Source organism: Pelodiscus sinensis, chromosome 1 (assembly GCF_049634645.1).
Source record: "Pelodiscus sinensis isolate JC-2024 chromosome 1, ASM4963464v1, whole genome shotgun sequence".
Lineage (NCBI taxonomy): Eukaryota > Metazoa > Chordata > Testudines > Trionychidae > Pelodiscus > Pelodiscus sinensis.
Genome location: NC_134711.1, coordinates 164,858,174 through 164,885,586, shown reverse-complemented (window position 1 = coordinate 164,885,586; position 27,413 = coordinate 164,858,174). Strand labels below are relative to the sequence as shown.

Below are 27,413 nucleotides of genomic sequence, written 5' to 3'. Positions count from 1 at the left end.
GGCTCAAGATGCAGACCACACAACTGCACCAAAATTCAAAGCTATAGCCTCCCAGGCCAGCCTCCAGACCCACCCAGCAGGCAGCAGCCCTGAACTTGCTGCTAGAGCCCAGCTGACCATGCAGTGACTCTCTCACCCAGGGAGCTGGAGAGCCAACTCCGCCTGGCTGGGGAAGCCTCCCAGCAAACTCCACAACTGGGAATCAACAGTGGAGACATAAACCCAGCTGAGGGATCCTGCCTTCAGGTCCCTAGAGGCTAGCTCTCAGGGGGAACCCTGCATGCAGGCCTGGGGCTTACTAGCTCCCACACACTCAGTCCTCCCCTTTTCCTGGCTGGCTCCAGACTCCCCTCAACAATGGTCTCTCCTTCCCCCTGGGAGGGGCATCTCACTCCCTGTGGGTTGCCAGGCAGACTCTGGCCCTGGTAGGGAGGGGGAGCCAAGGCAAACTCAGAGTGCCTCTCCCTGAGCTGCCAGCAGACAAAGCCCCGGGAATCCAAGCAATCTCCTTGGGGGTTACACTCGCTAGGCAATGTATTCCTGAGTTTAACCACCTTGACAGTTAGGAAGTTTTTCCTATTGTCCAACCTAAACCTCCCTTTCTGCAATTTAAGCCCATTGCTTCTTTTCCTACCCTCAGAGGCCAAGGAGAATAATTTTTCTCCCTCCTCCATTTTAGATACTTGAAACTTGGTATGTGTAAGGAGTTACCTTCTTAATAAGTGTAGGTAGTTATCAAAAGTATTGCTTGAAAGACATTACTGGGGTGAATAGAACACATGCCAGACCAGCAACCAAGGAGTTAATATGGGTATTGTTCAGCAATGCGGATTTGCAGCTTCACAGCAGCTGGAAAAATAAAAGAGCTTCGAAGCAGATGGGCAAGGCTGTTGCCAGAGGAGCAAATAGGCTGGAAAAGGGAACTCTTGCCAGTAATCTGAAGATAACTCCCTGAGAAGGGATAACCAGACCAAGGGTCTAGAAATCCTACTGAAAGCAGAGAAGGTAGGAAGGAGCTCATAACATGTCTGACCTGACTTAAGGGTCCTGAGCTATAACCCATTGGAGTGGGTGGGCTTATAAAAACAATGAGTAATCCTGTGGCACTGTAGTTGTTTCTTTTGGTATTACTCAGTGGGATCAGAGGAAAGGGTCCTGTAGAATATGATGTTGGTAATTTGTAATTTGTTTGTAATTTGACCTATTCATGATGACTATAGGACCCTCTTTGTCAGCCTCGTTGATTATAATGTCAGAGTTGTTTCTGAGGCTGTGGATAGCATTGTATTCTGCTTGGCTGAGTTTATATGTCACTTGATGTTGCCTGTTCACAACCTATGCACGTCTGTGGAACCAAGTGATGTAGAAGTCCAGACTGTCATTTAGACCATCCATGGAGAAATCTTCTTCTTGTACAGCTGGTATGGGGGATCCTGAGGTTCAGTGTGATATTCAATGGTGAGTTAGAAATATTCCTTCAGTCAGAGATGGCAAAACAGGCTTGCAGGTCACTTCAGAACTGTATTGTGTGATGTGAGGGGTGGGAGGCAGAAAGAGAGTTCCCGAGATAGGACGGACTCTTCTGCCAGACTAAGTGTATGGTTGGATAGATTAAGAATGTTGTTAGGTGAGTTGAGGGTACCAGAGCTGTAATACCCTGTGAAATGTAGGAGTTTAGATTTTTGTGTGTGTTCTTTTTCTTCTGTAGGGAAGTGAAGTGAGCATTGTAAGTGGCTTGTCCAGTTTTTGTAAGGTCCAGCCGCATTGAAGTTTGTGTGGAAGCTTGCTTTTTTTATGAGTCTTTAGTTTCGAGAGCTCCTTCTTGATTTTCTTCTGTTTTTGTGTATGATTCTGATTAGGTAGTTCCTCAGTTTCTTTGAGAGTGTATGGCATAATCTCTCACTATAGTCTATGTAGTATGCTAATTATAATGGATTTTTCACTTTTAGTCCATTGGGTATGATGTTCATCTGTTTGCACTTGGAGAGGAAGATGATGTCTGCTTGTATCTGTGAGTTTCTTTATTCAGTTGATGAATTTCCACTTCATACAGCTAAATGTGGTGCCTTGCATGTTACAAAGTGTCAGCTGTGTTAGTTTGTAACTTTAAAATCAACAAATAGTCCAGTGGCACCTTGGAGACTAACAAAAATATGTAGTATCACGAGCTTTTGTGGGTTAGACTCAATTAATCAGATGGGTTGGAGTGGAAATAACAGAAACCAAGAGGTATGTATAACAGCAAAAGAAGTACCTGTCAACTGTAGGATCCAGGTTAATGAAGGTAATTAAGTGGACTGGACATGTCCCATTCATAGCCTTTGATGTGAAAATGTGACAAACCATTAAAAACCGAGGGTGGCTTTTGCAATCCCCTCCCCCCAAGGCAACAGAATCTGGGGACCCCATCAGGAATAAGAGGAAGTCCATACACACCCCTTTTGGAGCTTGAGGCAGAAACCAACTGAACATCCTGCAAGACTGAGTGAACTCTTTTGCAGTCCTCTGCTTGCCGAGAGGGAGTGCTGTGCCATTAACATAGGAGCCCGAAGAGAGTGTTTTGGGTCCAAAAGAATTCCATACCTAACATGTTGTTTGAAAATCTGTTTACTTTTTTGGTGCCTAAATGGGAGCTGTACTCTTTCAAAATCCAGTCCATTGTCTCTATCCACTCTGCTCATCCAGTAGGAATCACTGGGTAAATATTCTTTTCTCGGGTTCGTGGCTAGCTGTATTGAGAAGAGAAAAAGAGTAGAAAAGCTCCTATCTCTATGTTCCCACCGAAGGTATTAAATGATTGCTCAATTGGGATTAGTTGCTAATGGAAAATTTTTAAAAGAATTGTTTATTGGTTTCCTGCTCCCATTGGAAGAAAACAGTTGGACAGGCAGCTTCAGTTCTAGTTTTCTATACCATACTTCTTCACTCTGCCCTTTCCTCCTATTTTGGGACAGGAAGTTGGGAGCATAAACCCAATCATCCCCTGAGTGTGGGAATCTTTCTAAATGCAAAATTAATGTGTTAATGAAAACGTTATCTCTCTCCATCTATTTGTTGATTAAAAATTAGCACAAGAGACCAAAGCAAATCAGCTCAGTAAGTCTGGGTCACAAGTGCAGTAATTCATCCAGCAATAATAAGCACTGCAACTAGTTTAATATCTCAAATATACTATGGGATGTAGTTTAGAATCAATAAATAATATGAATCAGAAGACTATCTTAAGATACAGGAATGATAAGAGCTCTGCAGTTTTTAGAAAGTTCACAGTACTATTGACATGTTTTTCCTCACATTCTGGCACTGCCTCAGAGGACTAAATTGGAATTCATAATAGTGGTAATAGTTCTAACGAAAGTTCCTGGCTGCTCTTTACTCCCTCCAATTATCGTGGAGAAATAATTGGCCCTGGCTTCTTTCAGAGCTTTCCAGTATTGAGACAATATTGAGATTTCCACATCATATTGTGTATTCATAGCCCAAATGCTTGTTTTTCTTCCAGCCAGCATCCTTGTATCCTTCAAGGCCCCAAACTCTGTTATATGCTAAGAAAACTGCCAAAATATGAATCAGAATTGTTGTCTGAATTGAAGCAGTTTCTCAGCTTCATTTAAAATAGTAATTATACAATTCTGCTGTACACGCTACTGTTTATAGTATGGTTTATTTTGTATTTGTTTTATTAAAAAAAGTCCAGAACAGTCAGACCAATAGCAATTCGTGCACAGTTAAATCACAAAGGGCTTGAACAAGACAGATTTAACAAACTGTAAACTAGGGCTGGCAAGGTACAGGACACAATGTCACTGGAAGGAGCAAAGTGGGAGCAGGCTGTCACCCTGGGACAGGCTTGGTGTAGTGAGATGATTGGCTGAGTGCAGATGCTCCACAATCTGCCATGCATTTCACCAGCTCTGTAGGTGGCTTCTTGAGGTGGCCAATCTAGAGGAGTTTATTAATAAAGGGACAAAATTAGATTAATTTATGTGAAACAAATGGACACTGATGTGGGCATTAAAACAGTTTTGAAGGAGAAATGATCATCCTCCAAACATGCCAACTATCACACTTCCTGTTAGAAGGAACAACAACGATGGCTTCTACAGGATCAGAGGTGATACAATTTAAGATGAAGAGTATGAGCAGGAAGGCAGGGAGGAAAGGAACTTAATTTTCTTGCAGGTACTGTCCTATTGAAACCTGGGTCCCTGCTAGTTCTTTAAATAGCTCCTTGCTGGCTTTTGCAGCAACTCAGCCAGTTCTTGCCAGAGCTGTGCGCATCTTCTTACTTTCACCTTTGCATGAAGGTCAGAAAGGGAGTAAGATAGTTTGCTAAAACAAATCACTTCTTGAGTTATTGGACTGTGTGATTCTGGCTCAGAATGAATAACATGATGTAATAATAATTAAAACAATGAGGAGATACTTATTTATTTTCCTATTCCTCTTATTTTTGTCTTAATTTTAAAATGTATTAAGAATTTAACCTCTTATATTATAAATGCAGCATTTTCCATATCTGAGTGTATTACTGTTCATTTTTTTATGAAGTAAACTTTGTCATATTTTTCTTCTAATTATCATGGGATTTGTTTATTTTATTTGCCAAAAGCTTGTTCATGTGTTACCGTCCTCTATTAAGCTCCAAATGATAATATTTGAGTTCTGATACAAATGTATTATTAATCAATTGTATTTTGTCAGATTTTCAGAAGTGCCCGGCACACATCATGCTCTCGCTGTGACTCACAGATGTCGGAATAACTTGGTACATTTCAGTTGAGCTCTTTTATTTCTGTCCACTTTGTGTGTTGTATAAACAGGAGTTCTTAAAACTCTGGCTCTGAGTGTGAGACTCACAAAAACCTGACCAAGAATGTCTTAAGAGTGCATGGCACTTTGATTATGCTACTGTCTTGATCCAGGGTGCTGTTTTACAGAATCCCAGTGAAGTTATTGGGATTTGTCAAGGGTGTATAGACCCTATACTGTCCTAGTCACTGAAAGGTTAATAAGGAAAGTGGCTGCCTGCTCAACTGGGGCTGATTGATAACCTCACAACAGCTGCTACAAGCCAGAAAGTCAGAGTGGATGGTTGAGCAACTGAGCCTGCTACAGCAGATTGGTAAGAAGTCAGGAAACTAGCTGATTCTCCAGGAGAGAGGAATACTGAGTGAGTTTGGGAAATAGCTTCCACAAGAGATGTGGTGGGAAGCAGTAAGGGTGTGCAAAAAACTGATTCAAACTGCTTCAGATTTTATTGGAACTCAGAGGAATGGGCAGGCCTGGATTCTCCTACAGTCCCTGGCAGAGGATGGTGGCTGGCTGTGTGTGTGTGGTTTTTTTTTTGTTTTTTTTTGTTTTTTTTTAAAGTCCACAGAGAAAAAGCAGTCCAAACCCCAAGAGAATTCACTGTGGACAGTAGCCGATTAGCTGATGGGGCCCTTGCCAGTTGGGGGGGAGGGAGGAGGAGAAAAATGGTAACCCCTGTATGTTGCTCCCCTTTAGGAACACTGGGTTGGGTAAAGGAATCCAATGTCACTCTGGTAAGAAGAGAGTGTGGGAAGCCCTAGCACCTGGATTCTGCCTAACACCCTGGAACTGGAGGACCTCTAGTTTCCTGCTGCAGCCTAAGGCTGGGGGGAGGGAGGGGGGAGGGGAAAAAGCTCATCAGATCTCCAGAGGGGAGAAGAAGGAAAAAAAAAAGGAAATGTGTTGTGGGGGGTGGAATTGGGTAGCCAGGGGGTGGAACGGAGTAGGGCCTTGGGAGGAAGGGGCAGAATGTGGTGGGGCCTGAGGCAGAAGGGACAAAGGAGGCAAGACTGAAGGTGGATGGGGTGAGGAGGGACCCCATGAAAATGTAATCAGCCTCTGACTTTAGATCCTTCAGCGGGAGTCTCACTAGACTGTTTACTGTTCTCAGACGGAAGAAATGGTCTCAGAAAGGACTGGGGTCATAGCAGGGGATTAGAAGGGCTGAGACTAAATTGGGTAAAGAAAGGGGAAACTGAGGTGGGCTCACCCTAACATCCTTCATTCTTGACTGAGTGAGTGAGTGCCCTTGGTTGAAAGCAGTCTTGTTGGGTTCCACCTGCAGATTGTCAAATTTTATATTATAAATAAATTATTTGCAAGTGACAAGGTTTGCAGAAGGGAGGGCAGGGGTTGGTGCTTGCAGCTTGTCTCACAATGATATAAGAAGTGTCTGCCCACTTTTGGTTTCTGGTACAGCTGAAATTCACAAGTCTCTTACTTCCCTTACAGGAGGGGAGGAGGGAGCAAAGAGCTCATTGGCTCAGGGTAGCTCTGTTTCCTCCCCTCCTTGCTCCTCCTTCCATTAGTGCTTGCCCGGGAAAAGGGCTGAGATGGGCCTGGAGTTGCAGACCCACAGCCTGGGAAGGCGGAGAACTAGCATGCAAAGCCAGGGTGCAAATGTCCAGCACACTAGCTTACTGTGCACTAAGTAGTTGTGTAGATCCTGCAGACATGGAGTAAAAGTTCCACGGTGTGCTTTGACATATTATTCTTTTCGATACTAGTATGTCAAAGTGCAATACCGAACTTTTAGTGTATAGTAGAAAAGTTCATGCCATCACTTAGTGAAGAGCAGGCTAATGTGCTGTACATTTGCGTCCTGACTTGCTGGATACTAAGTCTCCATTTAGACAAGCCCAGTGATCCACACACACTCCCCCGAAATGGCCTGCATGGAGAAGGGTCATAAGATTGTTTGCATAAATAGGGTGACCCCAACCTGCTGCATATGGTGATCAGGCTGGAATAACAGATCTTATAGGAAGTGTTGTTTCCCATGCTCCTAATCCTGGGTTGATGGTGTCACATTTAACATTTTTGTCCCCAGGGGTTTGTGTCACTCAGATTTTTGGATTTTTATGCTGATGAAATGAATTTCACCGTGTAAAAGAACTAATTAGCACAATCCACATTGACTCGCCCTTAAAGCATAAGAACCAAAACTTGCATTTTGTCTACTTACTGTGGCTATATATTTAGGAAAGGGCTTTAGCAGTCTGTTTCAAAGTAACTGTAAACTGCTTTCTGTATGCAAAAACAAGAGTAAATTGTGGTCCTGAACTTTGGTGGAATTATCCCCAGGCACATCATCCTCTAATAGTTGTATCTAAGGAAAACAGGAAATATCAAACAATATTTCTATGGTCGTCTGCTCATATGAGGTTAGCTCAGAACTAGCTAGCGCGCGCGCGTGTGTGTGTGTGCGTGATTTTTTTGTGAGTTTTGTATGCTACCCTTAGAAAATTCTAGTCACTTTATCAAATTCTGGCTTTTGTAACCTTATTGACTTACCATGAGCGTAACTGAAGATAGAATTTAGCTCCAGGATTGTATTTTACTGCTCTACGAAATATGCACCGTTCTATAGTATATCCAATTGACCTCCCATAGGTTTTGCATTGTATTTCTTTTGCTGCTGCTGAGAATATTGTAATGTCTTTTGATTTGACAGATATTATTTCTCTGTGTGTTTCCCCTAATGATTATGATTTGTGCATTTATTCAAACTCAGTGCTATGGATTGCCTATTAGGATGACTATTTAAATGATTTGCTGTATTTTGGTTTAGTAACCTCTTAATTTTTTGTGTACCAATTTCAGCAAAGTTAGGAACTTTGCTTTTAGTACCACCCTCTAGTGATTTATATAAATAATAAAGCCACTAAAATCTCCTCTTTGTTCCCAAAGTTACCCCACTGACCTCTTTCTATTTTGAAAAGCTTCCATCTACTGCTGATTCCTTTCTTTATTCCTTTCTAATTGCAGCTTTTAGCCTGCAGTGCTTCTTTTCATCTGTTTTCTTGACTTAATAATTAATTATTTAAATTTCTCAAGCATTTGCTGAAAATATATCAGGTTATATTTCTCCTAAAAGCTGCTCTAAAAGTGATAGGAGAATTTCCAGCCCTGTATATTTGCATATTAAGGTTTTGAGGGGAGGGGTTGGCATTCACAAATACATAGAACTATGTAAGAATTAGGGATGTCAGCATGTAGTTCACTATTCAATTAACCAATAAGCATAGGGTTAGCCGTTGATCTTGTGGACTGCACACTTCCTCCCCCTCCCCCTCCCTTGCTGCCTCTGTATCAAAGGCTGTGAGAGGGGAAGAATGGGAGCTGGTGCCTATGAGGAGCTGGATTACAAGACAGTTTCCTAGGAGTACCGGCTCAACCTGTCCCCTCCTGCCGCCTCTGATTAGAGAGGTAGCAGTGCAGAGGGTGAGGAGAACAGGTTGGAGCCAATACCTGTGGGGAACTGGCTTTTAAGCCAGCTCCCCATGCATGTCAGCTCTGCTGACCTGAGAGAGAATCAGCAGTGTGGTGGGTAAGAAATACAGGCTGAAGCTTTCAAGCTAGCTCCCTACATGTATCAGCTCAGCAGACCAACCTAACACACACCAGCCCCTTTTCCTCTCCCCCATCCACCCTCTGCTTGCTGCCTCTTACCGAGGTGGGGGGTCAGGCAGGAGCTGGTGCTGGGGGAAGCTGGCTTGAAAGCCTGTTCTATGAGAGGTATCAGGGAAGGGGGAGAAGGGCAGGAGGGCTGCCAAAAAGCAACCTCTGTCCATGGTGGGCCTGAGCTCCCCACGGACAGAGGCTGCTCTGCATCCCACAGAGCAGCTTCTGTCCATGGTGAGCCTAGGTCTGCCACGGATATGGGCTCCTTGCAGCAGCTCCTCTCTGTCGGGGGTCTGAGCTCCTTGCAAACAGAGGCTACTCTGCACACCTCTGTCCATTGAGAGTTTGGACCCAGCATGGACAACCGCTGCTGCCACACCATGCTACTGACTCTATCAGAGGCAGCAGTGCAGGGTGGTGGGAAGCTGGTTTTTAAACTGGTCTCTACTTCTTATCATAGAATACTAGGACTGGAAGGGACCTTGAGAAGTCATCAAGTCCAGTCCCCTGTCCTCATGGCAGGACCCAGTACTGTCTAGACCATCTAGACTATGTTAAGAGAATAAGTAAATACCTCCTTATTTGCTATCTCTTCACCATTCATGATGTTATAGTCTTTTATCATACATCCCTAAGTTCTGTTTTCTAAAAAGTTCCAGTCTCTCCTCATATAGAAGCTGTTCCATTCCCCAAATTATTTTTGTTGCCTTTTCTCTGTAACTCTTCCTTTTCTAATCATGTCAATAATATTAAGTTGTATACTTTCAGAAATGCAAATAGACATTCTTATACTGACTCTTTGACCACTAGTTCTGTATTTTGATATAGTTTGTCTCTTTGGTTTGAAAAGGTTACTGACCTTTATGTTTGCCCTGTCTCTGACTTTGAGATGCTGATGCTATTTGATCTCCTTTTCTGAGTAGGCTATTGCCCAGGATATTACATGGTTGATACTCACACTCTCTCGCTTCTATTGCTGTACCCTTGTGCCTGCCTTGTTTTGACCTATTTTTCCCTAATTTTTAAATGATTACGCTTCCTGTGTACTTTCCTGACATCTCTTCACTTTCCATAGCAAATGGCCCTTTTGTAAGTGCCTCTGTGAAGAGCAAGAAGTCCATCCCAATGGGAGTCCCTGAATTAGATGGCAGATCAGAGATTCCTGCGTTAAACTTATAAATCTCAGCTGGAGCAAACCATATTTTTTTCAGAAAGGTCACAAATTTATGATTGTCTATTTAGAGTGTAACACTGTAGATAATTCTAGCCTCTTGCCTCCATTGCAAAAAAAAAATCTGCTTTAACATTTCCAATTTCTTTTATAAATCCTAGCACATTTGCACTGCATCCTAGTGCTTGCTTTGCTGATTCCAAAGCAAACTGTAATATTGTCAGTCTTTTTAGATTCATAAAACCTTCAACCTTTTGAATAAATTCATTGTTTAAACTACTGTAATACTAGGGTACAAGTAACTGTCTTTTAAAATAACAAAGTACAGTAAATTTATTAATGAGGGGAAAAGTTGATATGGGTAAAACATAGGAATGAAACTCAGGAGCAATATTCTCTGTAAGCAGTGTGCCTGTTTAGCTGCTCACCCATAGTTAGGTTTTTTTGTTGCTACTGGTGGTGCACATTCATACATGCCTCACTGCACATTAAAAAAGTTATTCTGCATATAAGTGGAAAAATCCACACGTGGATGGAAAAGATGAGAGAACATTGCTTAGGAGGACTAGATTCTCTTTTCATTTATGTCAATGCTTTCCTGTGTTAGTTTGATAAGGTCAGTTTTAACGTCCCCGACTTAGTTTCCCAGTCTGTAAAATTAAAATGTTTCCCTCCCTCTCAGGCATGAGGGAAGTTTTAAATAATTTAATTTTGTAGTATTCATGAGACTGATGTAAAACCCTGTATAATAGGTAAGTATTATTTGTTCTGTTGTGCAGTAGGAGTTGTATGTATACTATAAATTATATCCCCTTAGGAAAAAAAGTAGAATTAAATGTATAATCTGATAACTGTTCTTTAATACAATTTTTTCAAATTTCTGCATGCTGCCAAATCTAGTTTTAGCCTATAGAGCAGCAATAGAGAAAACATTTAACTCCTTCAAATATATTAGACTCCTCTTCTTTCCCATACATATGCATGAGTATTAGGCAACACAGAGATCTTCAGTTTCATTAAACACACATATGAAGCATTGGGCCCATTTGAGTCATCCTCCTATGTCCTGATCTTCCCAATATTCACATGTGCATGAAGTTAATCACATAAGTAGCCCTGATGAAGTCAGTATGACAACCTGTATGCTTAAATTAAGAAATACTTGCTGGAATTCAATTACCATGATGATTTTGGCCTGTTCTTTTGCACTCACCTCTCAAAGCATGGGGTATATGTGACTTCACACACTTGAACCTCTAAGTCAGAACTTTCTGTAGTCTTCTCCATACAAGTTATGCTGTTATAAATATCTTAAAATAAATGTAGAGATGGGGTTATATAGTTGAGCCAGTATTAGCCACTTCAGTCTATTTAAGCTTGCTCAAGAATAATGAGTTGTTACAGATACTTTTTCTTGTTGTTGGCAAGTCTGGAATTTTTATTCTGAATGACAGATTTAAATATTTAAGACTTCATTTTCTTTCAAACCTATGCAAAGATACATTCCACCTCCCTCATAGATCTTTCTGCTGTAATTGGAAAAAAATGGCCACCCGTACACTGTGGGAGAGAATTAAAATATGAAGAAGTTGGAACAAATACTGGTTTGAGTGCATATTTCATAGCTTACTCTGAGGCCTACTTTCAGCTGGAAATAGCAATATTTATGTTAGCAAAAGATTTGAAATCCATGTGAGGGCTTCTGTATATGGTATGTTTTGCTATACCTCCTGGAAATGAAAAGATTGGGCTCTTATTCACAAGATGTTCAGTGATTGCAGGTCTCTGCATTTGCACAATGATGAATTCTTGACTCTCCACATACATACCAGGTGTAATGTCCTAATATGATTGGTAGTCATCCACTGTTTTCAGCACAACTTTAAGGCAAGTGTGAGGTGGGTGAATAGGTTAGACGTGGCGTGGGAGCTTATGCTCATGCAACATAGCATCAGCTATGCAGTGGTTCTCGACTCGTTTCAGTCCACGGACCACCAAGGCAATCAAAATTTGTGGACCACCTCCTTTTTGAGACATGATATAAAAGAACAGACAATGAACATTTTGGTTTGAAATTTATTTCTTATTAACAGATTTTTGGATTCTCTTCTCACTGACAAGCTTTTCAAAGTTTGGAGTGGTACTTGATAATGCACAATGAATATTGCTTTCCACTGCAAGCCGATTCCTCTGTATGGACTTAATATGCAACAAACATGAAAATCCAGTCTCACATACATATGTTGTTGCAAATGGCAAAAGAAATCTGACTGGCTGTGTCTAGATTGGCAAGCTTTTTCCACAAAATCATCTGCTTTTGCGGGAAAAACTTGCCAGCTGTCTACACTGGCCATTTGAATTTCCGCAAGAACACTGATGATCTCAAATTATTTGCACAAGAGGGCCAGTGTAAACAGCACAGTACTGTTTTCCGTAAAAAAGCCCTGATTGCGAAAATGGTGATCGGGGCTTTTTTTGCGGAAAACCGCGTCTAGATTGGCAGGATGCTTTTCCACAAAAGCATTTTTTGCGGAAAAGCGTCCGTGGCCAATCTAGACGTGCTTTTCAGAAAATGCTTTTAACGGAAAAGTTTTCCCGTTAAAAGCACTTTTGGAAAATCATGCCAGTGTAGATGAAGCCACAGTGTGTGCTAACAGATCTGGGTAACTCCTGGTCACGCTGGCCCAAAATTTCTCTATGGTAGACTGCTGGTACCATCTTGAGTTGCAAAATCATTTTCAGATTCAAGAATTCCTCCTACGGATGACACTTTGGATGACACACCATGTGCTTGTGAGCACAGCATAAAACAGCCTAACGGCGGTGCCTGCTCGCACCGTGTGACTTTGGACAATGTTCCTGTGGACCACCGAAAGTCGCCATGGACCACCAGTGGAGAGCCACAGAGCTAGAGAGATGGCTAGCAGGAAGGATGTTTGTGAGATTGAGAGTGGATTGGAGGGTGTTGGTTAGAAGTTTCACAGCTGCATTTGGCTGGATCTCAATGAGGTCTGTGGAGGTGCGCAGTACTCACTGTGGAATAAACTAAACATAGTGTTTCTGCTTGTAGTATTTGAGCATCACACTTCCAGCTACAACTTGCTAGTTTGTGGACTATATTAATGTGACCTTTTTTTTATGGCTCACTTGCTTTAGATATTGATAGCTAAAGCTGTAATCAAGGGACTTTCTTAGGTAGCATGGGTTAGGATTGTGGGAGATTACCTTGTTCTAAAAGTTTGTGCTCAGTGGCCTCTTTGCTTGAGAATTACAGAGACCGGGAAACTGAAGATCCTGGTTTTGAGAGTTTGGGTTTGAAACACTAGTAATGGAAAATAGTTTTCCATCCTCTTCAGATCATCCTTAAGGGTGTCTTCTGCTTTCTTGAGTGTGGCTGCCAAGTCATTTGCATAAATTAATTTGTGGCATGTCACTTTAGGCAAATCACTTATGTGTGAGCTAAGCAGGGATAGTTTTAGTCCTGAACATTTGGAAGGCCCTGGGTGCAGCTTTTGCTTTTTTTTCCTCTAACTCTGAAGTCACTTTAGCATGGAACATTCTGTCTGAAAGCATTGACCTAATGAGTCAAAATGCCTGGTTGTACTGAAGAGGTTGGATAGCTTCCGCAGTAGGCTCTTACGCCAGACTGTGCCATAGGCAGATGACACGTCTATAAAAGCTGCAACTGTTTTAAGCATCCTCTGATCTGTTTCCTGTACATCTAATAAAATATCCATCTGTCACACAGCATCTGATATTGAAAGATGCAGCAACATGATTATTAAGAAGTAGCACGTGTTTGATTAGCCTGTATGCATACCTTTGCATGTACCTCAGTATATGCTTGGGCTTAGTTCCCCAAAGCAGATTATTGAAAATTCTTTTGTACTCCTTCTCTAGTATTCTCAAAAGCTATCAAACATCTTCTTAGTGAATCCATTGCTCCGTCTTCTATATGTTCAACAGATGCACTTTAAAAATCCTTAATTCCTATATTTTTTTGTATTTTATTAGACATTGCTGCAAGTGCAGCAAATGGCTTTATTTGGTAGTTCTACAATATACACGATGCTTTGTCTTTAGAAATCTACACTTGGGTCTAGCTCTTCTCTTGTAACTTATATTATATTGGTTACTTTCTTGTTGTCCTTGTGGATTGCTCTTGTACTAAATGAGTTTATATACAGGCAGCCCCCGACTTGCGACATGATCGGTTCCTAGGGAAGCGTCATGTCGGGGGCATCTTAACTCGAACCTGCATTTATGGTAAGTACCATGCACCATTGTAAATGTGGGCTGAGGATGTAAGTCAGTAGTTTTTGGCCCCTTCCGCACTTACAAAAACGATCATAAGTGCAGGGGGGGTCACAACTTGGTCTGTCGTAATCATGAAGATTCAAGAGGTATCCCTAGCTTTGTTGGAAAAGTCTTGTCTGTTTTATTGTATGGCCCTTTTTCCCAGATGCTTTTAACTTTCTATAATTCCTCTTTGTTTGCTGCTTATTTTCTAATTTCTCATGTTTTGTCTCCGAGGGGCAAGGGGAATATCCATATTCCTTTATTTTCTAAGACTTGTATGCAAAATTATTCTGTATTTTGTAGTCCTCTCTATCTACCTGCTATTCTGAAGGAAAGTGAGCTTCATCCAACATCACTTGTTTGTTGAGTCTACATTTAAAATCATCATATTACTGTCTGAAACATTCTGTGCATTTCATTTTCCACTTTTGTTCCCATAGTGCAAAAGGATGTCAGAGGACTAATGAAGCTAGGAAACCACAAATGAAGTGTTATGGGTGTGGGTTATTTTTTTGATGGCATAAAGGTAGATATAGCCAGGCTATATTGAATAATATTTCTACTAAGTGTCTGTACTTCTAGATGGAAAAGAATGTATTTGTCTCTTGAAGTAGAAATGTGTGTGAGATGACTAGTAAGATGGGCACTTGAAGAAATAGGATTCTACTATTGTCTGGCCTGTGGACTTCAGTCTATGACCTTTGAACATCTTTGTAAAATGAATGATTTCTTCTATAATATGTTGGTGTAACATGACAGGTAGACTTAAAAGAAAAGGGCAAGTGAGAATCTTATACTGTTCAATAACCAATTCAAATGCCTTAAGGTATTGGTTTTTGCATTTTTTTTCATTGTGTGACAGAACACATGTACACACTGAGGCAGTAAAGATGAAGAGAAAAAATGCTTTATATCATTTTTACAAGTTTTTTTATATCCAGCGTGAGAAACATAAAATAAACTAATCTGTAAGACTATACTATAATTCCAAAATAGTCATTTTAGTACTAGATCATGGGCTCAGAGGGCTGTGTGTCCTTGCACTGCCCTAAGAGCAGGCTAGGGATTGAATTGTGACTTGGCAAGTCACTGCGATTCAGCCCTTGCTCTGTGGGGGATGTTAACTCTGCCAGCTTTTTACTTGGCTCAGATTACTTACCTCTATGCACAAGCAAAACTGAGATGAGCGATGCCTTTGATGGATGGAGACAAGGCTATGCTCATCTGCTTTTACCCATTCATTTCCTCTCCTACTGTGTGTAACAGGTTACCCCCCCCCCCCCCCCAAGCATGCTACCTGGAACTAGGTAGCACTGAGCACTCTGACCCTCCCACCTTTCCTCTCTTCTCCCCATCCCCAGCTGGGATCCCTCTCACACTGTACTGCTCTTTGAAGCCCTCCAGCCTGCATTTTTACCAGCATTCCCACAATCAGGGACTCACCCAGCTGCAGATACATGCAGGCTCTGTAACCACTGGCTTCCTAGTCTGGGACCTCAGAATAGTACCATCCTGCCTTGGCCAAATCTGGCTGATATATGGGTCTAAATACCCAGTCCGTGTGTGTCTCAATTTGGTTTTCAACTGGAGCACCTGGTCAAAAAAGTGACTCTGGCAGTTCCATTTGACACAGCCAACTGGGCCATTAAAATTCTAGTCGTTGGAGTGACGAGGCATAGGTTGAAAGCTGGCTCCCTTCCTGCTCTGGCTCCATGTGGCTCCAGGAAGTGGACACCAGGTGCCCATGACTCCTAGGTGTAAAGGGCACTACCATCATCCCCAGTGCCATATTGCAGCTCCCACTGGCCAGGAACTGCAACCAGTAGGAGTTGCAGAGATTGTGCATGCAAGCGTGAGGGGAGTGTGGAGTTTCTCAGGATGTAGGTTCCACAAGGACCTGGTGGCTGCTTCCTGGGAGCCACAGTAAGCACCCCTGGGACTGCACACCCTGCACCTCCAACTCCCTACTCCTCCTGTATCCAAAATCCCTGATTCCACCCCACAGCCAGAGCCCTCATCACCCTGCACCCCAATCTCTTGGAGCAGGCTTCCACACCCTGACAATGTCTACCACACCAGACGTATCCCAGAAAAACTGCCATATCCAGAGAATGCATCTGCTCTTCCGAAAAAAATTTTTAGAAGAGCAGATGTGCTTTTTCAGCATCCCTGTAAACCTCATTTTACAAGGAAGAAGGGATGTTCCGAAAAAGGGGGATTTTTTTTTCAATATTTGGCCCAGTGTAGATGGGCCAAACATCAGAAAAGCCTCTTGCAGAAAAAGGTACGCAAATTGTGGTTCGCAATTTGTGTAGCTTTTTTTGGAAGCACAGTGCAATGTCGACATAGTCCCTGATTCCCTCATTTCTGGCTCCGCCTGGAAGCCCAAACCCTCAGCCAGAGCTCTTAACTTCCTGCCACAGACCCAAGTCCAGATTAAAACGAAAACAAGTTTAAGTACAAAAGTTCAGAGCAGATTACCTAGTAAATAACAAAAAAGCAAACTAAAATTAATATATTAAATAAATTGGATATGAATTGGCAGATTCTCACCCTGAGAAATGATACAAGCTGGCTACCTCTTCTTAAGATATTTGCTTTACAGCTTGGATTCCACAGGTCATCATTCATGGGCTAGAAATCACTTCAGTCTGGGTCCAGCACTTTCTGCAGTTATGGCTTTGTTTCTTACATGTTTCCAGGAGTCTTCTGTGGGACGGGGGTTTGAAGAACACCACATGATCTCATTTTCTGCCTTGTATAGCATTAGCATATGGCAGGAACATTTTGCTTCAAAGCTTGGTTTCCAGACTAGTTTGTGGAAAAATATGAACATCCAGATATGGAGTTTAGCATCATTTTGCATGGTCATGTGTTCTTGTAAAGCCATAGCAGCCATCATTTAGGCAGTTTTTAGCATTCTCGGGAAGGCTTATCAGGTGTGGGAAAAGCTTCTGCTAAGGCCTACTTTTTTTTTTCCTGTCTCCTTAACTAGACTCTTCCCAACCAGTTATCTATATTGAAATCATCTTAATTACTGGCCATTGCCTGGATATGGTGAAGCCACTGAATTCTCAGAGCAAGACTTCAAACTATGCATTTCTGTGAAGTCAATACTTGTGGTTCCTGTCTTGCACTGGAGAAGTGGTGGTCCCAATAAGAGATTCCAAAAGCCTAAAAACTTTATGTATGGTGTATGTAAACTACAGTGTCCTGGGCTGACTTTATTTCCTAGAGACCGACATTTTTCCTTTGAAGAATAAAGGCTTATATCTGCTGTCATTTAAGGAGCTTACTTCTGTGTTATTAGGAAGCCAGGGCAAAACTGGGTATGTGGAATTGAGGCACTGACTTTCTAATGTGGTGTGGGGTTCTCTCCCCTTGGCTCTGCCCCACACCTAGCCCCTATTCCACCCCTTCCCTCAAGGCTCTATCCCCCCCCTCTTGTATCTTCCTACTTCCTGCTTTACCCCACTTCATTCCACCCCTTTTGCTGAGCTTGCCCTGTCCTTGTTCCTCCTCTTTTCCTCCCAGTGTCTCCTGCATGTCATGGAACAGCTGATCTGCAGTGGGCAGGAGGCACTGATCATCAGGGTCCAGCTGCCTACCATAGTGTCCAGAGGCAGCAGAATTAACCCACAGCTACCAGCCCCATCATGGGCAGTATGGGTGCTCATGGAAGGGAGGATCCTGGCTGCAGCAGAAGACCAGGGGGATCCTGAAGCTCATGTAGTAGGGGCCCAGTGCTCCTAGCCACCCTGCAGCTGCCTAGCCCCTTCCCATTTTATTGTGGATATTTTTAGTACAAGTCGGGGACAGATCACAGGTCTCTGTGAATGTCTATTTTGTCTGTGACCTGTCCATGACTTTTACTAAAAACAAATTTTAGCTTTACATGGGACTAGAATCCTACCAAATTCACTAAGTTTTGGTCAATTTTTCCATCATAAGATTTTAAATTAATAAATGTCATTATTTCAGCCATTTAAATCTGAAATTGCATGTTGTTGTAACAAGAGTCCTCGCCCAAAAAAGCAGTAGGGGGATCACAAAGATATCTTGTGATAGGTTGCAGTGCTACTACGCTTACTTCTGCACTGATGCTGTTGGCAGTGCTGCCTTCAGAGCTGGGCAGCTGGAGAGCCGCACCTACTGTGCATGAGCCCAGCCCTCAAGTCAGAGCCACTGGCAGCAGCAGCAAAGAAGTAAGGGAAGCCTGGCGTGATAGTACCACTCTTACTTCTACACTGCTGCCTGCAGATCTGGGCCCACCATTATCAGCTGCTGCTCCCTGGCTGCACAGTCAGAGAAACCAGTGCAGAGGTGAGGGTGGCAATACCACAACCTCCTTCAAATAGCTGTGTGACCTCCTACTCCCCATAATTCTTTTGGTTTAGGACCCCCAAATTTGATTGATGCTGGTTTTCCCCCTTGAAATAAGTATAGTATAGAGCAGTGTTTCTTAAACTTTTTAAGACCGAGGAACACCAAACAATATTTTTTTTTAATGGGGAACACCAAGGACTTTTTGATGAGCAAAAAAAAAAATGTTGGGGGGAGGGGGTGAAGGTTGCCTGTCCCTTTAAAGGAGGCCATTTTGAATTCTGTTCTCCACGGCACACTTCCGACTGCCTCGCAGCACACTGATGTGCTGCGGAACACCGTTTAAGAAATACTGGTATAGGGTGAAAGTGGTCCTGGGCAGGGAAAGGAGGAATGACATCAGATTTCGTGGCCCAGGATGCATTTTTTCATGGCTGTGAATTTGCTATGGCCCTACCCATGACTCCAGTTGTGTATATCTAAAAATAATTACCATATTTCAAATATTTTCCACTATTTTTAGCTAAATTTAATATTATATCTTCCACTTTGTCACCCTATGGCACGCTGGGCATAATGGTGGTAGACCTGGCCATGTACAGTTCCGGAAGTATCTGGTGTCTAGCAAACAGAAATTGTAACATTTAGTGAAAGAACATCTGGTATTGCATAATTGTTTTTCTTTATGGCATCAGTTGTATGTTCAAACCAATTTGATGCAGTTATTGTACTACAATAAACACTAAATTAAAATTGTGAAAAGTTAGCCACTCCCAATCCCATATGCTGCATTTTTGCACTTGAGTTGCTCTGAGTAGCTCATAATGTTGCCATTGGTTATTTCAAACCCTAGGGTTGAATTTCTAGTATTTTTTCAGTTGTAAATTTCTGTAAAATTAGCATTCCTGTTTGTACAGACTGTCATTACTAAAGATTGATTTAGTGGAGGTGGAACAAATTTGCTGCTGTGTAACCTATTGGCTTCACTCAGATATTTCTAACAAACCTCTGAAGAGAAAAGCATTCTGTTCTTCGCATTCACAGAATGGAAGTTTGCAACTCCCACTTTGCCTGTGTCTACTCTATGAACTCTCATCGAACTAGCATGAACATAAATAGCAGTGTAACTGTGCAAGCGTGAGAGTGGGCCAATGAAGACATTGCAACAGAAAGCATGACTGTAGCATGGATAGGCATACCCATGCTCACTTTAGTTTAGCTGCAAAAGGCAACAATACTAGTATAGACGTGGCTGAGCAGGCATCAATGTATCCTAGCAACTTGACTCTGAACGTTTGGTTCTTGGTGGGCTTGTACATGTGCTACTACATTTCACTATTATGATCTTTGCTGGCTACATTAAAGCAAACTTGAGCATGTTACCCATATTCCAGTAATACCTTGTAGTGAATACACTATAGTGAAAAGCAAACAGCATTCACAGTGGCCATAATTACACGCATCAGTGAAAGACTAGTAGAATGGAAAGGGTTCATCAGCTCCTGCTCTTAGAGCTGTTCACTGTAGAAAGGAGAGGCTTGGGGTTATGTGGTGTTAAGTAGCTGGGAATCTACCCTGGTAGAGGAAAAGGGAGCTGTAAAGACTTTCCACACTGCCAGAGTCTCTTCCTGTGCTGGGGGAAGTCTCTAGCAGTGGGGAATTGATGGATCTGTTCTGTTGTGCTGGAGCCTTTCTTTATGGAAGGCTGCTGCCTGAGCCTTTCTGTGCTGTTCATCCTCTGCCAAGGCCATTTGATGCTGCCAGAGTCTCTTCCTAAGGCAAGCAAAAATTTCGGAAGTGGGGAGGCACCGAGACCCTACACTGCTGAAAATAGTGTAGCCAGTGTTGCACTGCTTCAGCAACTAGAACTATGTAGCATATATACTTCAGGTATGTCATTACACTACTTGCTAAGCCAGGCCTCGTAAGCTACATTGTTGTTTACACCTGGCGGGGCGGGGGGAAGGGTATTAAATAAACATATGTACACACCACCCAAAGAATCATGCAGTGTGGGTGTACCTAAAGCAGGATTCAGGAATGCCTACAATATGATGACCGAATAAACAAAAAGGACTCAGGAAAGGAAGCAGGTGTGAAGAGGAATGCAACTCTTAGCAAAAGTGAAAGGGACTGAAGTTATTCTGAAGGTACCGAAAAAGAGGACATTGCAACTTTTCAAAATAATGTTGAGATTCTTATATTGCATGAGTGTATCTTGGATCAACTTTTCTTATTATCAAGGGCTAATAATCATAAACTTTAGGGGCATCTGGAAACATGATTTCTCCTAGAAGAGTACTATGAAATGAAAATTCATGATATTTGGATGGGAAAGCAAACTTGTTTCTTCTGCTTTACGTCTATTCTGTGTATTGAAATAAAGCCCCATAAGCCAAAAGACCTTCCCTTGATTCAAATCACGAAGTGTATCAATTCATAAAGCACTTTTTTATATGTTAAAATGTTGTGATACTTAAATTTTCAAGAGACACAAACTGGTTATAATCCTCACTGCTCTCAAGGAACAAGATCCCTTGCTGAAATTAAATATACATGATGGAAGAAATATTCAAATCTGTATGGCAGTTTTTACATCCACAATTCCATTATTGTTAATGGGATTTGGATGCATAACTCTTGTATCGTTATTTGAAATTTTACTCAGCTGTGTCCTTGAAAAACACATGAGAGAGAAAATAATTTTATCTGAGCAGGCACTCTTCAGTTTTGTCCATTTGTATGTTGATGGCAGTCCTTAAAATGTTGGATCTTTGTATACAAAAGAAAAGGCACTATTTGTCTGCTGCTTCCTGAATGACTCACAAGCACTCTTGAACTCTAGCACCTCAGCACAGTTCTGGTACTAGAACCTGCTGCATAATTCATTATAAAATAACCTGAGGCATTCAGCAGTCAATGCTCATTCAGAGGTGTTCTGCATTATTAGCAGCACTAGTAAATATGCCTTCTCCATACATAATTTATGGTTAGCAGCAGACTTAGTTTTATTCTAGCTTTGATTCATTTAAACTTGTTTGTAAAACTTAAGCTTGGACATAAAAAATATATTAAATATTTTCTATATTGCTTGTTTTGATTTCTATTTTCATAGGCTAATATGTCTGAAATTGATTCTGGACCATTTCCTAGGAAAGAAGCTTTGCTACAATGGATTTTTTTTGAGAGAGAGATTTAATTTGTGAATTCCTTCATTCCTCCCCAACCCAGTTGGGAGCAGATTTAAATTGGTTGGAAACCTAAATTGGATAGTCAGTTTTGTACTTTTGCTTTAAAAACTCTTGTATTTCTAATTAGAATTGGATAAAAATGCCACCACATTTTCTATTTAAAACCTACTTCTTGAGATTCAAATAAAAATGGCCATAGTTACTAAAGCAAGCCAAAATAGCAGAAAAGGTTGAAACTTGGAGTTTCTGTTCTATGTGAAATTTGACATAAATGCATTCTAACTCTGAATACAAGCTTAATTATGAAATTTTCATTAAATCATTTTTTTTGAAAAGTCTGTTTGAATCAAACAGACATTTCAAATTTAGCAAAATTTAATTTTCAGTAAGTCAATCAGATTTTAGAGAATAAAATATAAGAATAGAACAAAGTAATAGCATTTTTAATATTACTTTATCTAAAATCTTTTAAAAACTAAAAATGGAAAAAGTTGTGTCTGACAAGGTTGGATGTTACATTCATAGCAAAACGCCTTGTTTTGATTTTTGTTTCCAGGATGAAATATCATAACGGACACATTTCATATGGAATGCTTTGATTTAAGACATTGGTATTTACTGATAATCTGTTTTGTAGAGCTGATCAAAAATATTCTAAGACTTCTAAAGATACTTAAGTAAACCCATTTGTTGTACCCCAGAAAGATGAACAATTTAATGAGCTCTTTGTACCTCATTCAGATCATAAAGATCTTACTAGATAGAGTGAAAAGCAAAATCCTTGTTCTTTATCAGTCTATAATATTTTACAAACTGAACTCCTTATTTTTGTGGTTAATCTCCTTCCTCTACTTCCATTCTTACCTATCTCCAGCATCCTTCCTGTTTTTCCCAATTGTCATCTTAGTGTAACATTTTTGTATTTTTCCCTCCCCTGCCAAAGCCAACATTATTATCCTCTTTATTTCCTTTTTCCATTTACAGTAGTTGGTCACCAAAATCCAAATTTGCCTCCCTTTCCCCATTCCTTGTCAATGGCTGGATCCTATGCGAAAAAGTTAACTAGAGCCCTGGATGGCATGCCTCTGGGTAAGTGCAGCGATGCAAACTAGTGCTGCTAGTAGTCACCCCAGTACCCTGTTCAGGGAAGGTGGAACTTCTGGGGCTCCCCTTAACAGACCAGGCTCCTTGAGGGTTCTTACTATTGCCTGGCCATGGCTTTGTAATCAGAGGGAGTTAAGGTCCACCTTAGCCCCCATCAAGAAGAGAGGCTAGCTTTGCCCCTGAGCCTTGGGCAGACATAGAACAGTGTTGCAAGGAATCCAGGACAAATGCTGTCCCAGAGTTATTCAGCCTAGGACTGTGACTAGAACTATCCATTTTGGAACTGTGTACTGCCTAATTTGGGACAGGTGGTCAACGTATCCCTCAAGTATACCTCCCTTTTCCCAGGGAGTGACTTCAAATTCCGTCCCTGAAGCCCTCTGTGCTTCTGGGCCCTTGGGGGGGAGGAGGGAAGAGGAGGAGCTTGGAATGAGGACACAGCGGGCCAGGGCTTCTGCATGTGTGCCACTTTTGCCTTTTCAAAAGGTGGTCATGCGTTTCAAAGTTACTCCCAGGAAAGAGGGAGTGAAGGCATTTGCAAAGCTAGCATACTGAAGATGACCAGGAGGTATGGAAGTGTCTCAAGGAAAGGTAGTAAGGTGCAGGGAATGGACTCCAGCTACTGTGTAGAGGGTCCTTGATACATAACCCAGAGTAGAGGGTGGCCCAGGTTATTGCAGAAGTGTCACTCTGAGGCAGTGAAATGGAACCTTGATACACTCCTACCCACTCCCGCTCTTCTCCTGCAACCAGAGACCACAATAGTGACCATGGCAGAGGGTTCAGTCATGAAGACACTACAGCGCTCTGCAGAGCGACAGAGGGATTGCAGTGGAGATGTTGATTGGATATAACTGTTGAAATGGGTGTCATCCTAGCTAAGCTAGTCCCCAGAATGGCCAGAGGGAGGCACCATAACTGCAGTGGGCAGAGTACCCCATCACACTACCCCTATATTTCTTTTGGAATTTGGTCTATTTCTTCTGCTTTTTCTCTCATAGTCTTTTGGGTTGTTGCCAACCATTCCTTTCTTTTCCTCCTAGACCTTGAAAAGATCTTGTCTCTTCCAATTATATACAGTACCTCTCTTTCTCCTCTTATATATTCCTTCTTTAAACTTGTCTTTCAAATGCTCCTTCTTAACATCATCTCCAGAAGCAACCAAAGATTTCTTTTTTAACTGCTGCCTTCCCTAATAATTTTTTCAGAAATGTCTAAGACCTGTTTGCTTTCTGAGGGACTTTGGCTCCTAAGGGACTTAGTCACTTTTGAAAATGCACCTTAGACTTCCATGTCACTTAAGCCCACTAGAAAATTTCAACCTGTCTTTATATATTGTCAACTTGGAGGCAGAGAACATGTCATTGTAACACCATCTAAAATTATTCCATGTCATTTGTAATAATAATAGAAGACTGCATACACCATAAATCCAACAAGGAATGCAGGAAAACCTTTGTGGTTGTGTCTATTTGACTTCAAATTCTGTATTCAGTAATCTGTAGATGATCATACACTAGCAAGCCTCATTCCACCTTACTAGGAATTTGTTCATTTCATAGATAAATGTAGCATGTTCAACTCATTTTTAATAGTAGATTTTAGACAAATGTATGTGTGCTAGAAATTGCCTTTCTATTCCTTATTGTTTCATTTGTATTGTCATTCCTTTTTTATTGTTGAGCTTGCTGTAATCAACATGCTTTATATGTCTCCTCTTCTTGGATTGTATTGGTGTGTACCTACCAAATCAGACAAATGTTGCCAGCAACAGAATTTCTTGGTCTGACTTTTCAACCTGATGGCAACCGATTTTTTTTTCAACTATTTTCAGGTATCATTAACATATTTACATGGAATTACTGAAATTTGTTTAATTTTTAAAATATGTGGCTACCCTCACTTGTTCATATCTTAGCTTTTATTTTATTGGAAAAGATTTCTTACTGTATTTAGCACACGGGGAGAAAGAGAGCTTCTTTTTTTGTTTTTCAGTCACTAAGAGCAATATTACGGAAATCTTTTCTACAAGTATAGAAAGTGATTCACAATTAATACCTTAAAACCAACATATACCCTATAATAAATTGTAAGATGCAGAAAAACTAGTCCTTTTAATTAATTTTAATTCAGTAGCTGGTGGTAGTGACTACTATTCACCTAAAAGCCTTAGTAAGTGAATATATTGGTTAATTCAGATTCAAGTCTGTTTGCCATTGGTCTAAACTTGTGCAACTTGCATGGTTTTAGGAAGTTGGAAGACATTTGTATTATAGCATAATTTACTTCAAAAATGATGTCCTCCAACCATCAAGTGAGACTTCCACTCCACTGCAGTTCAGCCTCCATCACCTGTAAGCCCCAGAGCTATTGTGGTGATCTATTTACCCCACCTCCTTTGGCATAGTAAAACTTAGAGTGATGAATGAGCGTGTCTGAATTTCACCAGCAACTCTCCATATGACAGCTACATTCACATTTTAGTGGGGTATATTAGTAATGTTGTCAACTCTCATAATTTTATAAGTTTTGCAATATTCCATGTTTTTTTAAAGCCCTGACTCACAGACTATGTCTACACTGGCGGCTTCTTGCGCAAGAACATCTTGTGCAAGGTTCTTGTGCAAGAAGTCTTGCACAAGAAAATGTCCACACTGCCATGTGCAAGCTGTGCTTTTGCACAAGAGCACCTATGGCAGTGTGGACGCTTTCTTGCACAAGAACGCTCTGATGACCATTTTAGCCATAGGGCTTTCTTGTGCAAGAAATCCCTGCTGAGCATCCACACTGCCCTCTTGCGCAAGAGCTCCTGTGCAAGAGGGCTTACACCTGTTAAAGAGCATAGCTCTTGCGCAGGAAGCCCTCTCTTACCATGCCGTACTGTAAATTTCCTTGCGCAAGAGCGGGTGGTCAGTATGGACACGGGGGATTCTTGCACAAGAACGGCCATACTTGTGTAAGAAGCCACAAGTGTAGACATAGCCACGGAGTCTTTTGAACATATACACAAGGCAAACTTCCTTGTGCACAAGGAGGAAAATTTAAAAATATGAAATCAAAACCTAATATTTATTACTTAAGATTCCACTACTCCTTTGGGCCTGTCAGATGTTTTAAATGCATTAGTTTGCAAACTCTGTTGATGAAGGATTACTGACCTTATGACCAGCAAGCAAAATGTCCATTGGCCCTTCAGTGCATATATACATAACTATTTTTAAGAGTTCTTACTGAACATATGCACAAAACAAATTACCTCTGCTGCCACAGATGGAGCCATTAAAAGACATTATTGTGGAGGACATCTTCTGAGCGTCCATGCATATTCCCAGAAAGAAAGACAGTCATACATAGAAATGAGATTCACATATACCAGCCGTGATTTTATACTTTCAAAATAATTGCTCAAAAGCTGTGTAAAGAATAGGTTTGTCAGTGAAACTGACACTAACAGTTGCCTTGTTTTGTGCTGCTATGAAGACAGGGCAAATTTTGTGTCATAGCAAAAGCTATGCAGTTTGTACAATATAAAAGCAGGTCGTGAAAATATTGAACTAAGAATGCTTAAGTGACCTGTATATGTGAATTTAAATGGCTTTGAACCATTTTTGATGTTCACAATACAGTCTTATTCAATCCATATTCTCCACAGACAGACAGACACACACACCAATTACACAGAAGAGGTGTTGGTAGAACACTCCAGGAAACCTCTTTTGGCTGGTGGAAGGTTTTGTTTGTTTTTTGTAATATCACAAATGGAATTATTTCTCAACTTTATACAGATTGAATTAAGGTTGTCATCAGCTTGAAAGAGCCAATTCTTGTTTTCCTGATTTATCAACAGATTATTTTAGAATCTGAGAGATTTCCTGCCCTATTCTTGAGTGTCTTTGGCATTGTTTGTTTTACAGTGGTTTAACTCATTTTCATCGATGGTTATTGTGCTGGGAAGGGGAAAAACAAACTGAAAAATGAAGTGGATGTGTTAGAAATGAATTGGAAGTATATCTAACAGTCTGTAGATCTCTCTCAAACTCCTAATCATTCATAAGACCCAGAATTAACTCAGGCTTGTGGCACACACTGTTTTGTTCAAGGGCTTTTCTACTACTGTTCTTGATCTCAAATCTTTGATTCCTCTACGCATAGGTAGGAAACAACACATAAAAATGAATAGAGTATTATTAAATATTACAAATGCATACATACCTACAAAGGGGTTATTTTACTGTCCATGATATGTAAAGTTATTTATTGGTTTTTAAAATATTGTTATGGTAAATGTTAGATGATGCAGCCTTCCACTTTTTGTAGGACGCAAACAAGTATTCAGACTTGGGAAAATATTCTGTGGTGGTGGTGATTTTGTTGTTCAAGATTCTAAAGAAAGTGAGCTTCACAAGCAGCAGAAGTGTTTGTTCACAGCATTGGTCTCTCTACTCAGGTCTTGCGACAGAATCATTCTGTGAGATTTGGGCTGACAGTTCTGAAAGAAAAGGGTTGCCTGTGTGCTGTTTGGGTCCACCTCCATTTCAACACTAGAATATATATGTAAATAAAGCAAGTTTCAGTTATTTCCCTCTACTGGGAAATACACTGAAAGGCTCAGGACATCTGGTAGCTTTCGGCAGGGGGCTGTTATTAACCTATTCTGCAAGCAGTTCTTTAATATCAAGCAAGCATACATATACAAAGGAGGGGAAAAGGACAAAAGCAAGTCAATTTAAAAAAAAAAAGCATCCATTTCCTGCTGCTCTGTAATTATATATAATTTCCTCGCATATGGCATATGACATGGTTTAAACTCAATGAGCAAGTTAAAACAAATTTGGATCTCTGCTCCTTAATATGAAGTACATCCACCTATGATTCATAACAACTAGACA

At 41.1% G+C, this 27,413-nt stretch overlaps 1 protein-coding gene across 6 annotated transcripts in view; it reads left to right on the top strand.

Moving 5' to 3' along the window:
• CADM2 (cell adhesion molecule 2) overlaps nt 1-27,413 on the top strand; it is a 1,012,793-nt gene that overhangs the window by 695,236 nt on the left and 290,144 nt on the right. The window contains exon 1 of one of the 6 annotated variants that reach the window (XM_075909667.1): nt 5,046-5,173. The exons of 4 other annotated variants lie outside the window; for them this stretch is intronic. Coding sequence is in view for 1 of the 2 variants with exons in the window: in XM_075909643.1 (XP_075765758.1) it covers nt 5,092-5,125 (34 nt within the window). In the remaining variant the exon portion in view is untranslated. Of the gene's footprint in view, nt 1-5,045; nt 5,174-27,413 lie in introns of those variants that run through there. One more of the 6 variants, XM_075909643.1, reaches the window with a different exon arrangement.